General features: G+C 38.9%; 1 protein-coding gene across 2 annotated transcripts in view; it reads left to right on the forward strand.

Annotated features, from left to right (window-relative positions):
* Positions 1-8136: 8136 nt before the first annotated feature.
* The window catches only part of dync1li1 (dynein, cytoplasmic 1, light intermediate chain 1), a 12475-nt gene continuing 4519 nt past the window's right edge, over positions 8137-16092 (forward strand). Inside the window, exons 1-12 of one of the 2 annotated variants that reach the window (XM_037693378.1) lie at positions 8137-8282; positions 8514-8587; positions 12343-12459; positions 12604-12834; positions 12988-13142; positions 13236-13329; positions 13622-13757; positions 13848-13959; positions 14145-14204; positions 14340-14384; positions 14492-14579; positions 14664-14786. In XM_037693378.1, the coding sequence (XP_037549306.1) occupies positions 8179-8282; positions 8514-8587; positions 12343-12459; positions 12604-12834; positions 12988-13142; positions 13236-13329; positions 13622-13757; positions 13848-13959; positions 14145-14204; positions 14340-14384; positions 14492-14579; positions 14664-14786 (1339 nt within the window). In that variant the 5' untranslated portion in view covers positions 8137-8178. Of the gene's footprint in view, positions 8283-8513; positions 8588-12342; positions 12460-12603; positions 12835-12987; positions 13143-13235; positions 13330-13621; positions 13758-13847; positions 13960-14144; positions 14205-14339; positions 14385-14491; positions 14787-16092 lie in introns of both variants that reach the window. The other variant, XM_037693377.1, reaches the window with a different exon arrangement.

A 16092-nucleotide genomic window follows, 5' to 3' on the forward strand; every position in this document is an offset into this window, starting at 1 on the left:
TCCAGATCCCTCCTCTGGTTTCCACAGACTGTATAATGTTTGCAACCCTTAAATAGAAGTATTCTCAAGTATCTAATCCCTGTGACATGGGCATTCTGTGATCATGTAGCATGAATCGTTGATGACGAGTCCCATTTTTTGTTACAGTAAAACATAAGGAGAATACGCTTATTTGTGAGAATACCTATAGCTGCGTTTCATTTAGTCAGTGATGATTAAATGCTGTTCCAGTCCCATCATAAAAATGTCAACTCCGCCAGGAGATAAATCATAAACACATTAATATTGATCAATGAAAAACTGGTGGTAATGAGCATAGGAGTTGGAACATGGGCGGTCAATATCACGTAAAAATATATACGCATGTAACGGTTCACCAGCCACCCACACAGGCGCTTTCAATTCTTCTGCCTAATAGGACCACTCCTCAGGACTGAGTGGGGGCGGATGAGCTCAGCTCCACAATCTTCCTAACCCCGCTAATAATTTCATGCACCTGTGTGAGCGTTTACGCCTGTTCAAAAGGACTTTGACTCCCACGAGCAAACCCTGGCACATTCTGAAGCCCATCTACAACCAGAAAAGAACGCGTGTGGAGCCTCTGAAGGTTTAGTTCTCTGTGAGAGCAGGTAATTGCTCTCTTGTTTAGAGCACCTGCTTTGGCTGTTGGCAGTCCACTTTATCACCCCGTTTCATATAAGGTGAGCAAAAGGCAGAAAAACGAACAGGGCCAAACTGCTGCCCCAGTAAGGTCGATGCTGCACAATCTATTTTACTGTAACATTTGACATTTTCTAAACCTAACTAATGAATTTATTATACCTACACTAAAACAGCAAATAACAGTGAAATAAAGCATGAGAGATGTTGGGTTGCCCAACTCCTCAAAAGTGAGGTGGACTTTGTGGAAGTGCAATGCAGATTCATTCTTATGTCACTAATTTTTAAATGTATATATAAAAATAATCAAACATAAGAAGAAGTTGAGTGTGACCTTTTAACCGAACGACGTGAGAATCCTGGACCGGACAGAGAACCTTAGCAGCAAGAGGTTTGCTTGCTGTTACATTGTTGTCACGTTCATTAATTGTGGTTGATAATGTAATTGGCTCTGTGTGTGTGTGTGGTGGGGGGGGGGGGGGGGGGGGGCAGTAAGGGTCTATAAGGGTGAAGTGATCCATTGTACAAACTTGAATCCAAAGTTAGCTTTTGTAACTACTTATTGTTGCCATTTTGGCATGTTGATACCTTCACTTGTTTAACTGCTCAACACACCTGGTTCATTGGTTGAATTACCTCTTCCTGTTTTGCAGAAGCCTGTTAATTCCGTATTGATGTGGTGGAGCAGGTGAAACATCTAAAACATGCAGGATAGTGATCCTCAACGACCAGGATTGGACACCCTGATGTAAACACTAATAATTTTGATGAGGGATTTTCACCCGTACAATCGCTGATGGTTTCTGACTCTGGTCTTCTCTCTAAACTTGTCCTCTTGCTTCCATCACCAACACATCTGTCACTTGTTTTGCCTCACTAGCCACGCTCAGTTTGTCAACATCTTCAGTTACCTGTGTTCCTCAGGGCTCTGTCCTGGGGCTCCTCGTTTAATTGATCATTTGTCTACTCTCTTTGGGTTCCATTTTTAGGAAACACATTATTCACCTTCACTGTTACGCTGACGACACTCAGATTTACTCATCTGCTAAATCCACTTGTGTACTTTATGTCTCTTTTTTAGTCTGATTGTTTAGGAACTTTTAAAAATCTGTTTCCTAAAATCACCACAAACTTAGCAGAGATGAAAACTATTTTATTCTTGTTGGCTCCACCCTTTCCGAATCTAAAAATCAACCTGTCCCTCCACTTATGTTAAGAGTCTATGAGTTATCCTTGACAGCACTTTGTTTAGAAATATAATAATACCACTCGTTCATCTTGTTGCCATACACACATTATCTGTATCAATCGCTCCAAACAGCCATTCTCATCCACGTTCTTGTTATTTCTCATATTGATTACTGTATTTCTCCTCTTTCTGGTCTACCGCACACATTTTTTCATAAACATCAACCAGTCCATTACACTGCTGCTCGTTTTATCACCAGAACCCAATCTACCGAACACGTCCCTCCAACCCTCAAACGTTCTCTCTGCTTTTCTGTCCAGCATCACGTGAATTTAAGATCCTTCCCCTCATCACTTTCAAAGCTCTCCACAGTCTTGCTCCTCTAAGCCTCTCTGAAATGCTCCAGCCTTACACCTCGTCATGAACTCCACAATCATCTCTCTTTTCCCAGCTCTTTATTTAATCTGCCAGCTTATCTTCAACGGGCTTTGGCGCCTTCATCCTGCTGCCCCCCTAACAAATGATCGTTATTTAAAAGAGCTAAAGTTTGTTTAAAGTTAAAAAAAGAGATCCATGCCAATTTTTTTTATTTTTTCTCTCCATGAAGCCACAGATTCGGGCTAAACAGTCTGCATGGCTCTATCTTAGGAAACACAATTAGCAAACCAGCAACTGTCATGCTCACGAATGAACAAGCCAAGTTGGATATATTAATGGCTCACAAAATCTATGGGTGTAAGAATGACAAAGTGTTAATCAGTGGACCGCTGAGGCGTTGATGGGCCCTTTTTAAACATTTGGACGGTGCTGTATCCGGGCAAATCACATACCCGTGGGAGCTTTAAAGAGAAAATACAGCGGAGGCGGCATTCTGCGGGACACGTAAAACAAGAGTAGCTCCCAAAACACTTAAACGTACCCATAAAGTAGAAAAATAAGACGTCTAATAGGGCAATGCAGCCACTTGTGCTATAGTCACACAAAAGCTTCACTAGAGTTAGACACTTAAACTAAGATGTCACTTTACTGCTATTGTAGTGGAAAACTGCATCACATGCATAATTAATCCCAAAATGTATGGGTCCAGCTGCCCAAACAATAAAGTCCGGGTCTGAACTCTGATGTAGCCCTGGGTCCAGTAAGCTGCAGGACGAACACTGGTTCTAGAACAACCAAATGCATTTTAATGCTGTGGTCTAGTATCATCCTCAGGGAGGAAAGCTCTTGGAACTGGGTCTGACTCTGACCTGAATGTCTCTCTCTCTCCCTTCATCGTCCATAATTCATGTTCAGAGTGATTATTTTTAGCGATAAGCTCAGTGAGCAGACTGTATACAGACAAAACGAGCGTGGCCCAAGCCACATGGCAGGTGTATGAAACACAACTAACCAATGTGGGAGTGGTGAGAAGCTTTTCCAGTTGTTTCCCTCTGTGTGCATGTGTGTGTGGGTGTGAAGCAGCAGATGCCTGTCTGTTCTGGTTGATAGCACATGACACGGATAGCGAAGGGAGATGTGGAAGAGTTCTACATCCATCTTCTGTGTGCAGAATCTGCCCTTGCAGTTCAGCAGAAGCGTCAGCTGTCACACGTGCTACACATTGCCGGAGGTGACAATTAATTTGCACATCACACTTCATCACACGATCTCGCGATGACGTCAGTGCTTTGCAAAAAAAAATTTGACAACTGGGTAATTTTGAAACGCACGCATAACACAAATCTGTGTTGGCTAAGAGGTGCAAAACACAACACTGTAGGATGACACACAACAACAAGAGTGACAAGTAGACAACTTTACAAAACTCAAGAGTGCAACATTTTAAAAAATGCATGACTAAAATCGTGAAAATAAACCTGCAAACCTCATCTGGTCATTTAATTTTTGACAAGTTAATGAACTTTTTGAAGTAAAACATCTGTTTAATGTAGTTTGGGTATCAAGATCTCATTTTTACATGCACTTCTTGATAGTTGATTGTATCTTTTCTTTTTCTTTTTTGTAGAAACTGACAAGTACAAATAGCATAAGACGTGCATGGGCTATTTTTTGCTGTCATTCTTAATAAAAACCAGAATAGCACAGACTGATTGCAGAGCTGGGTCAGAATCAACCCACTGCATGCTCTGATTTCCTGCACACTGTGACAATCACCACCGCTCAGTTGCCTTAACCCTTGACTCGGTGTGTGCACGGCAGATGTGTGAGCGTGACCATTCACCTTCAGTGACAGAGATTTGGCCAAGGATTCAGTCACATTCAAGTCTCCTGTTGCAATCGTTTGGTCACATATTGATTATCAGCCAGAGAGAGGGCAACATTCAGACCAGGGCAATTTATTCACGTGTACAGATTGGACCCATAAAATTTCATTTGGCTATGCAAAGTGAACTTGTCTGCAGCTGCAAACTTTAAGTGGTATTTGAGTTGACATATGGAGAGGTAGGGGCTGGGGGTTGTAGAAGAAAGCAAACAGAAATAGAAAAGAGATGGGATTGAGGATCCTGCCTCTTGAGGAAATTATCTTCTTCTCATTTAAGCAGGAGAATAAAATAGGTCATAGTCTCAGTGGAGATTTTCATTTTGTTGTTTTGTTTTAAAAAAAAATAGTTTTTTCTTTCCTAGTAGAAAAAAATTAATATGCTATCACTCAAACTGACACCAGTCATTATTATTGTATTTACTCAGGTTGTCAGCATATTTACACTGTTTGCTGTGAATCATTTATAGGAAAATCCAGATTTTTTTTGTCTCAAAAGCTGCTCCAGTTTCCTGCGGAGAAAAACAAACTCACCTGAGAGTCCTGTAGGAGAGATCCGAGCGGAGCAGAGGAACTTCGCTGCGGTTCACTTGACAATCACGGATACCTCACCGCCTCCGGACCCATCTCACTCTTGTGGTCCTTTATGTCCCCCCTCCCCATCCCACCGTCTACCTCTCTCTACAACCCTCCCTTGCACTGCGGAGCTCAACCCGGTTTGTGTCGCCCGCAGCTTGAGCACAGTGAGGGAGAGGATGCGCTTCCAACAGCCTGGCTTTTACTCTGACTCACAGATGTGCAGGATGAGGACGGTGCGCGCTCTTAAACTGGAGTTTGGTGATCCGCTGGCTCCACTGGGGGCCGCAGAGAGCGCACAGTTATCCAGGGACCCGCCGCCGCGGAGAGTGGGGTTTTTCCGCCATCTAGTGGTCATTTTAGTGAACTGCAGCATGGAGTGGTGGCGTGGGGGAAACTAATGTTCTGCTTCTCAGATTTGATTGGCTGCGACGCGCTTCAGTGGTTTTATAATAAGTGGAGACCGCACACCTGAGACCAGGCAGCTAAAGCCCAGCAGGTTCCACATATTAACTCAAAATGTTCATGTGCGAGATGAGTTTTGCTGCTAAAATGAGCAGGAATTAATAAAAATACAGAAATTGCATTTTCTGCATGCTGAGAGCTGACTTTGTAGAAAGAGGCTGAAACTGACAGAAGCAGAACACTAGTTAAAAACCAAAATAGGCTAAATGCCAGCTAAGCAATAGAATGCTAACTAAAAGTAGCAAAACACAAGCAAAAAGCAGTAAAATGTTAGCTAAACTTTAAAGTAGTTAAACAACTAAAATCTAAAAAGTAGCAAAAGATTAACTAAAAGTAGCAAACACTAGCTAAAAGACTGAAAAATTTAAAGTAGCAAAAATCAGAAAAATGTTAACTAAACTTTAAAGTCGTAAAACAGTAACTAAAATCTAAAAGTAGCAAAAGATCAGCTAAAAGTAGCAAAATGCTAGCTAAAATTAGGAAAAAATGTTAGCTAAACTTTAAAGTACTAAAACAGTAACCTAACTAAAATCTAAAAGTAGCAAAAGATCAGCTAAAAGTAGCAAAACGCAAAAGCAGTAAAATGTTAGCTAAACTTTAAAGTAGTAAAGCAGTAACAAAAATATAAAAGCAGCAAAAGATGAGCTAAAAGTAGCAAAATGATAGCTAAAATAAGGAAAAGACTGTTAAAAATTTAAAGTAGTAAAATATTGGCTAAAATCAGAAAAATGTTAGCTAAACTTTAAAGTAGTAAAACAGCAGCCTAACTAAATCTAAAAGTAGCAAAAGATCAGCTAAAAGTAACAAAATACTAGCTAAAAGCAGTAAAATGTTTGCTAAAATTTAACACAGTAACTGAAATCTAAAAGTAGGGAAAGATCAGTTAAAACACTAGCTAAAAGTATAGGAAAAGATTGGCTAATAAACTAAAGCAGCAAAATACTAGCTAAAATCCCAAAGAGGGTAGTTGGAAATTAAAAGTAGCAGCAAAATTTTACCTACAAGCTGCAAAAGGTTATTTAAGATCTAAAACTATTAAAAGCGTAGAAAAAAATCCCAAAGTTGCAAAATGTTAATTAAAAGTAGCAGAACAGCAGCTAAATGTAGCAAAATGTTAACAACAAACTAATGGGATTTCTCAATTTCAGAAGATTATATGTAGGCTAGGGTGTAAAGGAATATTAACAAGTTTTTGGTCATTTATTTAAAAAAATCTACTGTGTTTTATTTTGCTTTTAAAGACAAAAGCATGAAATAAAAACAAGATAAATTTCCTCCTCTTAATAACTTCCACAGTGTCACCATTTGACTGAAAGGAAGAAGCAGGTAAAGATAATGAACGGATATTTGTTAAAATAAAATTCCTAAACCATTAAAGTCAAAAGATGCACAAATTCTTCAAAATGTGAGTTTTCTTAATTGTTTTTAAAGAAAATTAATCAGAATCCTCCACAAACCCAGGTTCTGTATTTTTGATATCCATTTGTTGTGCCATGTTGCCCTGGGACAACAAACCCATTTTCGGCCTGTTATATATCCACTATGCATTCCTTTTTATGATGCAATACTTTCTGTTTTTAATAGTGACCTGAGTGCTTTAATTTTTCACAACTTTTACCATATTCAATCCTTTTTGTAGATCTTTATGAAAGAAGCAGCGTCACCAGATTAAGCCACAAAACAAGTCTGAAAACTTCATGTTTGGCCCTTTTCCATCTGAAAATAAAAATCTAAATGTTCATTGACTGAACTGTACCTGTTATAGTTTAATGTAACTTTTTTGCTACTCAAATAATGGAAGCTTGTTAAAATGCAACGACTGTCCTGAGGCAAAAACGTCACATTATGGTTAATGCATACGTTGCCTTGAGGCAACAGTGAACCAATTACAGCAACATAAAATACTGATATTGTGTGTTTAGGTGTATATAATTTTTAAAGGTATACTGGTTATCATAATTTTGTTTTGATCTTAACAGTTTATTGAAGATAAAATGGTTGCAGTAATGTTCAGGCTACAATCTGCAGGAACTACTTTGCCTGTCTTAATTGTTTATAATTTCCACACATTTCCTTCATTTACAGCCTGAGAATTCAGCCTCCTTCAAGAAAAAAAAAAAGTGTTTAAAAGGCGAATTGATTGAGAAGTGGAATAGAAACTCTACTTCACCTGAGCCATCATCACCTGAGTGCCAGGACAACACTGATGTTTGTGGAAAATCTGTGCTTCACTCCTGAAAGACAAAAAAAAAAAAAAAAACTAGTTTATGGAGTTCCATAAACAATGAGCTGCAACACCACAAATTATAACAATGGGTGTCAGGAAAGAAACAAAGCAATGAGAAGAAACACACTGAAATGAAGCAGTGATGATCAAACGCTGCAATTTGACCCTATAACTTCTTGTTTTGTTATGATCTTGATTTATGTAAAGTTTCTAGAATTACACGTAGACTCTTCGGCACGTTGCTCCACCATAAGATAATGTTACCAACAAGCAACATTCAGACAAGAGCCACTTTTAAAAAGTCCATGTATAATTATTTTACATTCAGAGCCTGTAATATAACTTGCTGAAGCTGCTGGCTCCATTATTGTAGACTGCACCAGTTCAAAGTGAACAAATCGCACTCATTTTATGCACATTTCAAATCATATTTGTACATTCTTTAAAAGTTCTTGCATCGTTTTGAATCAACCATTGCACAATTTTAATCTTTTTGCACTTGTCAACCATTATGTTGCATTGTCTTGTTTATATTTTTTCCAACTTTCATTTTTGTTGTCTGATGCTGCTGGGAAAAAAAAATCCTTGGATAGAATTATTAAAATCTATCTATATTAAATATATTATACATGCTTATGAAATAAATATTTTGACCCACTCTGTGGTACCAGAGATTTGGTGTTTTTGCGGGAGGGGGGGACCACGCCCCGGCGTGTTGAGCGGTGCACGCGCCTCAGTTAGCTCACTGCGGCTGCTGCTGCTACATCCGGGCGACCCGTTAGGTTTACAAGCCCTGCAAAGATGGCGACGTCAGGGAGGAGTGCATTATTATCCTCCACCCTAGCTGGACCTAAGAGCACAGCGGAGAGCTCCAACCCGGAGGAGGATGACGGACAGAATCTATGGTGGGGACTGAGGTTTTAAAGCGGGTTTATGGTGTTCAGGGTGTGGGGACTCGCTGTGGGTTGAGGATGGGTTGACAGCTAGCATGCTAATGAGGCTAGCTAGCATCAGCACCCGACTGAATGGAGAGCGGCACGAGCCTCGCTTTAGCTCCGCTTGTCAGTCATTGTTTGTGAATGAGTGAAACGAGCCGTGTTTGGCTGTGTTGTAATGGGGGTCTGCTCTGTCTGCAGGTCCACCATTTTGAGCGAAGTGTCAACCCATTCAAGATCAAAGCTGCCGTGTGGGAAAAACGTCCTGGTCATGGGTGGGTATCAGTCTGCAGTGAGTGTGCTGGCTAAAACAGGACCTGCTGATCATCGTCCTGATCATGGCTGGGCTTATGCCTGCTCGGTAGGGTTAGCTAGCTTGCTCCAACAGTGCTTTTGTGGAGCTTCTGGCTGCTGAGGAGAGGCAGAGACTGGTTTATTTTTATGGTACACACACACATACTGGTTCATCATCTTATGAGACCGAGTCGCCCTCAAAGCCTGCAAGTCATTCTAGCATCCAGTGATGCTAGCAGCAGCTAGCAGGAGGAGAGGACCAGGGAGGAAACGCATATAGTATGGCAAGCCAGTTTATCATTTAATAGCCTAACAGTCTTATAATGCAGATGCTCATAATTTGCTTTCCCCCCCCCAAAAAAAATAAATAAATAAATAAATGTTTTAGCTTGATACAAAGGCTTTTTTTTAATCCACAATCAACAAAGTAAAGTCACAAATATTTTTAGAACAAATAGTGTAAATTTGTAATCATGTATACTAAGGGTGCACCGATAAATCGGCCAGCTAATTTATCGGCCCTGATTTCCTTAATATTGGGAAATCGAAAATCGGACGATACTTGCATGAGAAAGATGTTTATCAATTTGTTTTGTTTTGTTTTAACAACAAATTGTCCAAACTTCATTTATATTTCAGAGCGCTCATGGCCAGTTAAAACAAGTTTGTATCGTTTCTAGGATATTGTTCAAGGGTGTTTTTCAAAAAAAAAATCAGACTGAAAAATTGAAGGTGCATTGCGACCTTATAACACCTGACGGTGTCGCTTATAAAACAAAATCAGTATCGGCCAAAATCGGAATCGGCAGATGAGACTTTTTAGAAATCGGTGATCGGTCAGAAAACTGCAATCGGTGCACTCCTAATGTATACTGGGCTTTTAACTCTAGATCCAGTGTCAAACTCTAAGACCCGTGGACCAAATCTGGCTCGCCATAACCATTTTTGTGGCTCTCTACACCTTAGAGGGCCGCAGAGACAGAACTTCAAGATAACAGTTTGTACTTCAATATTACTTTTATCAGTCAAATCAAATTAGTTTTTATGTTTATAATGCCAGATTACTCAAACATAAAATATTGAATATTTAGAAGAACGTTAGTCATTGAATGCAGAGAAAGTTATATTTTACCAGTTTAATAGGTAGTTTTATCAATACATTTTGTCATGCCTGGCCTTTTGAGGACATTCATGAGCTTGATGTGGCCCAAAATGAAAATGAGTTTGACACCCATGCTCTAGATATATCTGACTTATTTTAACATGGAGAAATTCACATTTCAGAAATATTGATCACAATAAAAACCTCATTCATTTTATTAAATAAATGAACTTGTGAAAAAATACACCAAAAAAAAAAACACCTATTATTTCCACATGGAAACTATTGTGCAAAAACAATGCATTTGTATAATATTCTTTTCGCATCATACGTTTAAACAGAATTAACATTTTGATTAGCGAAAGTGTCATTAAGTGTAGTATGTTTATTATGACTTATTAAAAGTACAATTACAGATATTAGTAAATAAAATATTGACTAGCAACACTGTAATTACTGTTGTCTAAATAGTTATTTTAGGTATATGATGGTATTTCATGTTAACATGGAACAGGAGTGGCTAAAATTGAATGTAATACATTATAGAAGACAACATATTTGAAATGTGATTTCCTCCCAGTACAAACTCTCAGGTATCTAGAATTTCCATTATTAAATGAAAAATTAATGTCGATACTTGAATCTGAAAAATTCACTAGATGTGAAAGTGACATCACTGATCCTAAAGGAAGAATGTCTTTTTGACGTTTCTAAAATGTTGATTATGGAAAGAAAGCATACCCCTTTGGGTATTTGAAAAGTTATTTTTGGCTGGGAAGAATTAAATTATATTTATCTACACAATGAATGATCAAAATGATCATTGAAACTTTTACGCCTTGAAATATAACTTTTTTCGCAGGAATGTTGTTTTTTTAATCTTTTATTTTAAAATGACTATTAAGTACATATTTTTGACTAGGGCAAACGCTATTAATGTATTTAAAAAGTAGTTGGCAAAAGGAGTGTGGTTTGATTATTTGTTACAACAGCCTGCTGTACACAAAAGCAGTTAGTGTTTTCTTTAGTCAAAAGCTTTAAGTGAGTGAAGCGAAGAATGTGTTTCCTCTGTGCTGCTGAAACATGAAACATGAAACACACACTATCTACACATCCACCTGGGGAAATCCACTACACCCTATCCAGATTAACAGAGAGAGGGTTACCTTTGTTAAGTGTGGGTGTGTGGATTCATAACGAGTCCTCCTGTCAGCTCGAGTTTATATGAAAAGAAATTATGCAGAGTTGACCTTTTCAATGCACTACAATAACGATTGTCACACTGTCTGCTGTCCACGTTAGCGTTAATGTCTGGACATGTGCAGAAACAATTGTCTGAAGATGTACACTGAATTATTTCAGCTACTGATCCCTCATTTAGACATTTGTTGCAAGTCAAATAGATTGGAATGTTTTCAACATAAAATTCTTGCAATTAGACATGTATATTTTATACACAATTTTGGTTGTTGACGTAAAACTGAACTTTATTTTCAGGGCAAATTATTAAGTAGGTTCTCCATCCAATGAAAAACATCCAGTTTAAAATAAGCTTCTTGGTTTTTTTTACACAAATAACTATCTTTTTTGTTTATAATTGCTGAATGAACAAAGTAAGACATGTTCACAGCATCTTGTCCTTAGTAACTAGATTTTTAAAGACACTGCACTGTGTGATGATTACCGGTACAATATTCAAAAATGATGGGAAATTTACGCCATTTATTTTTTTACTAGGAAATAAACAATTCTTGCACACTTAAAAATTGTACATCCTTAACAATTGTACCAGGTTAGTTGACTTAATAGTACGTCTATTGAACCCTAAAGCATTTCTTGTTTATCATCATTGTTTGCATTAGAAACAACTGATCAGTTTGGACTGAATTAAGATTTAAATCCATACTTATCTTAGATAAGATGCTAAGTTCACATTCTTCTCTTTGCAGCAAGATATAAGGCGAGGGTGCGTTTCTTAATGTTTTTCTCGAAGTTGAGAGCAAAGGTAAAAGTTTAACAACCAAAAGTTTCTGAAAATGTTATTTTTTAAATATAATTTTATATTTACTTGTTTTGGGGATTTAATATAAAGACATTGGTGAATGTTGACAACTTTATACAGAAAATCCATGTGGTTTTGGTTGTTTTTAAACAGTATCTAGTAGGGGTGCACCGATAAATCGGCCCCGATTTCCTTTATTTTGGGAAATCGGAAATCGGCCGATACTTGCATGCACTGATTTTACCGATTTTTTTTATTTTTTATTTTAATTTAAAAAAATTTCAAGTTTTAATGACAATTGTCTGAACTTCATTTATATTTCAGAGCACTACCTCATGGCCAGTTAAAACTAGTTTGTATTGTTTCTAGGATATTGTTCAAGGGTATGTTTGTCAAAAAAATAAGCTTGGAAAATTGAAGGTGCATGGTGACCTTATAACACCTGACAGTGTCGCTTATAAAACAAAATCGGTATCGGCAGGTCAGACTTTTTAGAAATAGGTGATCGGAGATAGGCCAGAAAACTGCAATCGGTGCACCCCTAGTATCTAGGCTTGTTGCATAAAAGGCATGTTTTATTTTTCTTTTTGGAACTCATTTAATTCATGTTTTTACTCATTTTCAATGTTTAGGTGAGGTGGGCTCAGGGAAGACCACCTTGGTTGCAAAACTTCAGGGGGTTGAGGAGTACATGAAAGGACGTGGTCTGGAATATCTCTACTTTAGTGTCCATGATGATGACGTTGATGGTAACCAGCAGCCGGTTTCAGTTTATTAAATAAATTGCTAATATTTTGACTTTTTAAAAACATAATAGAGTTAATAAAAAAAAAGGACATCAGTAATAATAATATAATAATCTAGACCTGTTTTGCGTATGTCTGTTTATTTAGACCACACCAGATGCAACGCGTGGGTCTTAGATGGCGACCTTTGCCATAAAGGTCTGCAGGGAGTTGCCGTTCCGGTGGACTCCATGGATAACACTTTGCTGCTGATAACGGTTGACATGTCACGGCCGTGGAACGCCCTGGACTCTCTTCAGAAGTGGGCTGCTGTTGCTAGGGAACACATCGACAAACTCAGAGTCGCCCCGGAAAAGCTGCGGGAGCTCGAGCACAAAAGTGAGTCATACAGACAGCCATCAGGCCTCCTGGCCGGAAGAACTACACTTTTATACAAATATTAAACGGTTCAGTAAAAGTAGGCCCTCTTGTGACTCGTGTTTTAACATGTAGCCTTCTTTTTTTTTTTTTTTGTACTGCTATTGTTTGCAGTTGTTAAACAGTTTCAGGAGTACACGGAGCCGGGTAGTGAAGAGGATGTCACGCCACAGAGGAGGAGTGAAGAGGAGGAGAGCATATTACTACCATTAGGGAACAACACACTGACACACAACTTGGGAATTCCAGTGGTGGTGGTCTGCACCAAGGTACACAAACACACTATTCATTTGTAACTTTTCCCTTGAAATGGACTCCATCTGCTCACAAGTGATGAGTGTCACCTGCTTATTTGTCCTCAGTGTGATGCCATCAGTACGTTGGAGAAGGAGCATGATTACAGGGACGAACACTTGGACTTCATCCAGTCCCACATCAGACGTTTCTGTCTGCAGTGTATCCTTGAACTAACACAACTAACACTGCACAATGTTTGGTGCTTAGGCAAGGTCTTTATGTGGCTGTGTTAGTGAGTGTGACTGTTTATGGTTTTTTGGATCAGGAGGGATTTTTTTTCCTTATGCACAGTCTTTCTATATTCACTTGCTGTATTTTTGTTGCATTGAACTGTTGCATTCTGCAATCAGTTGAGCTGAAGCTCTGCCTTCTTTAACAGACCACACCGATGTCCGTCTTTTAATCGTTTTGAGTAGATTTGTTGAAGGAGTATCCTTGACAGTCCTGTCAGACGGAGCCTCTTTGCTTTACACGTCAGTGAAGGAGATGAAGAACCTGGACATCCTTTACAAATATCTCGTCCACAAACTCTACGGCTTTCCCTTCCACTGTCCTGCTCAGGTGGTGGAAAAAGACGCAGTCTTCATGTAAGCCTTCATGTAATGTGTTCACTGTGTCATCCAGGCAACATAGAACCATCTGTGTTTCATTTGTAACACTCTGTGTCCTCTAATTAGTCCGTCAGGCTGGGACAATGAGAAAAAGATCGCCATACTTCACGAGAACTTCCAGACAATAAAGGCAGATAACAGCTATGAAGATGTAATAATCAAACCGCCTGTCAGAAAGGTACAAAAAGCTACAAATATCTTTACATAATGCATGACTTCACATATAATCAATCTTTGATTGCTCAAAGTGTAATCCAATACTCCTGTGGGGATTGTGGGAGTTTTATGCAATCAGTTTTATTAGCTGAAAAACAAAAATTGGAATCAAACTGTGATTTTTTTTATTTTATTTTTTTCTACTAGATTGTTCATGAAAAAGAAATTCAGGCAGAAGACGACCAGGTGTTTTTGGTAAAGCTGCAGGTCAGAAACCATTTAAGTCAATACAAGTTGTTTTTCTGCTTACGGGTGCACAAATTAAATCTAACGAACTTGAGGGTCTTGATATGTTAATTAAGTACTAATTGGAGTGAGTGTGCATATTGTGCTCATTTGCAGTCGCTGCTTTCCAAACAGCCTGCTGTGACAGCAGGGCGACCAGTGGTGAGTGTTACTTCTTTTCTATTTATTTATTTATTTGGCTCCTGAGATGAAAGAAAATCTTCATTCAGTGTTAGCATCTCTGAAAAAAAAAACCCTTGTGGTTTCAGGACACTACTAGCAGGGCACCCACAGGCTCCCCGAGGACGAGTAATCGCTCTGCAGCAGCCAACGTAGCAAACGCCATGCCGCAGTCAGGTATTGGCACATCCCTCCACCTCTGTCTGCCACACTGTCTCTGCTGGTTGTGTGCTGTTTCACTGCAGTCCCTTTATGCTGCAGGTCAAACAAGTGAGGGTGTGCTGGCCAACTTCTTCAACAGTCTACTGACAAAGAAAGCAGGGACGGGGGGACCTGGGGCGCCAGGTGGTGGGAACAATACTCCAGGAACTGTACGGAAGTCAGGTGAGAACTGTCTTTGCTGTGCTCTCTGTTGTATTATTTTAGAGTGACGTGTTCTGTAATTGTGTTTGAGGACTGAATCTCTGTATTTAGTCACACCTCATCACTTCAGCTTCCATTTGTCATCCATCATTTTGTTCTCTACTGCAGACATGAGAAAAACCCTTAGAGAATAAACCGAGGATTATTCTGTTAGCTATATACATATACATATATATATTCACACACACAGTGGTCCCTCGTTTATCGTGGGTGTTAGGGACCACACCCACCCACAATAAGTGAAAAACCGCAAAGTAGGGATACAGAAGTTCAAGTTCAGTAAACTTTGTCCTGGCGTGCCAGGCTGCAATCACACTCATCACCTGTTACTCCTAATCTCCCTCCTTAAATAAATAAATTAAATTTAAATACTGTAACATTTTTAATAAACAGTCCATGCAACATGGATTGTTTATTTGTCAGCACGACGGCTCAGTGGTTAGCACTGTTGCCTCACAGCAAGAAGGTCTTGAGTTCAATCCCCGGTTGGACCTGGGGTCTTTCTGTGTGGAGTTTGCATGTTCTTGTCGTGCTTGCGTGAGTTTTCTCCGGGTACTCCGGTTTCCTCCCACACACCAAAAACATGCATGGAAGACTGCCCCCAGGCCTCCTTTGCAGAAGAGCTCTTTGATCTCAGTGGGATTTGCTTGGTTAAATAAAGGTTAAATTGTATAAATAAATATTTAAAATATTACAGTTTTTAAATTTAAATTGTAAAGACATGCAGCAGGACATCAAAGGGATGTCACACAGCCTCAGCTCTGCAGCACGAAGCAGAAATGCACGTCTTGATCAATTACACTTCAACACTGAACATAGAAGTTCTAAAATAATAAAAAATAACGTAACATTTTTATATTTTGTTATTATGACGATTTTACGATGTGACATACTTTGAATTTTAAGTTGGAAGACAAAAGTCTATCAGTGCATCTGGACAGCAAAGGGTTAACCCTTCATAAAGCTGCAGCAGGAGAAATGTTTGTGGCAGAGGAGATGATCTGCTGATCTGCTGCAGGAGGGAGCTTCCCCCTGCTCTTGTGGGCTACACACATGGTGCAAAATCATTTAAAATAATTTATTTTAAATAGACAACCCATGGATCTTCCATCAATCAGCCTCTTGTCATGTCCAATCGTATTTTGAAAAACCACAAGCTAGCGATTCTGCTATAAACAAACCACGAAGTAGCGAAGAACTACTGTGTATGTGTGTGTATGTATATATATATATATATATATATATATATATATATATATATATATAT

Source organism: Nematolebias whitei, chromosome 19 (assembly GCF_014905685.2).
Source record: "Nematolebias whitei isolate Nwh7 chromosome 19, NemWhi1, whole genome shotgun sequence".
In the NCBI taxonomy this organism is placed as follows: Eukaryota; Metazoa; Chordata; class Actinopteri; order Cyprinodontiformes; family Rivulidae; genus Nematolebias; species Nematolebias whitei.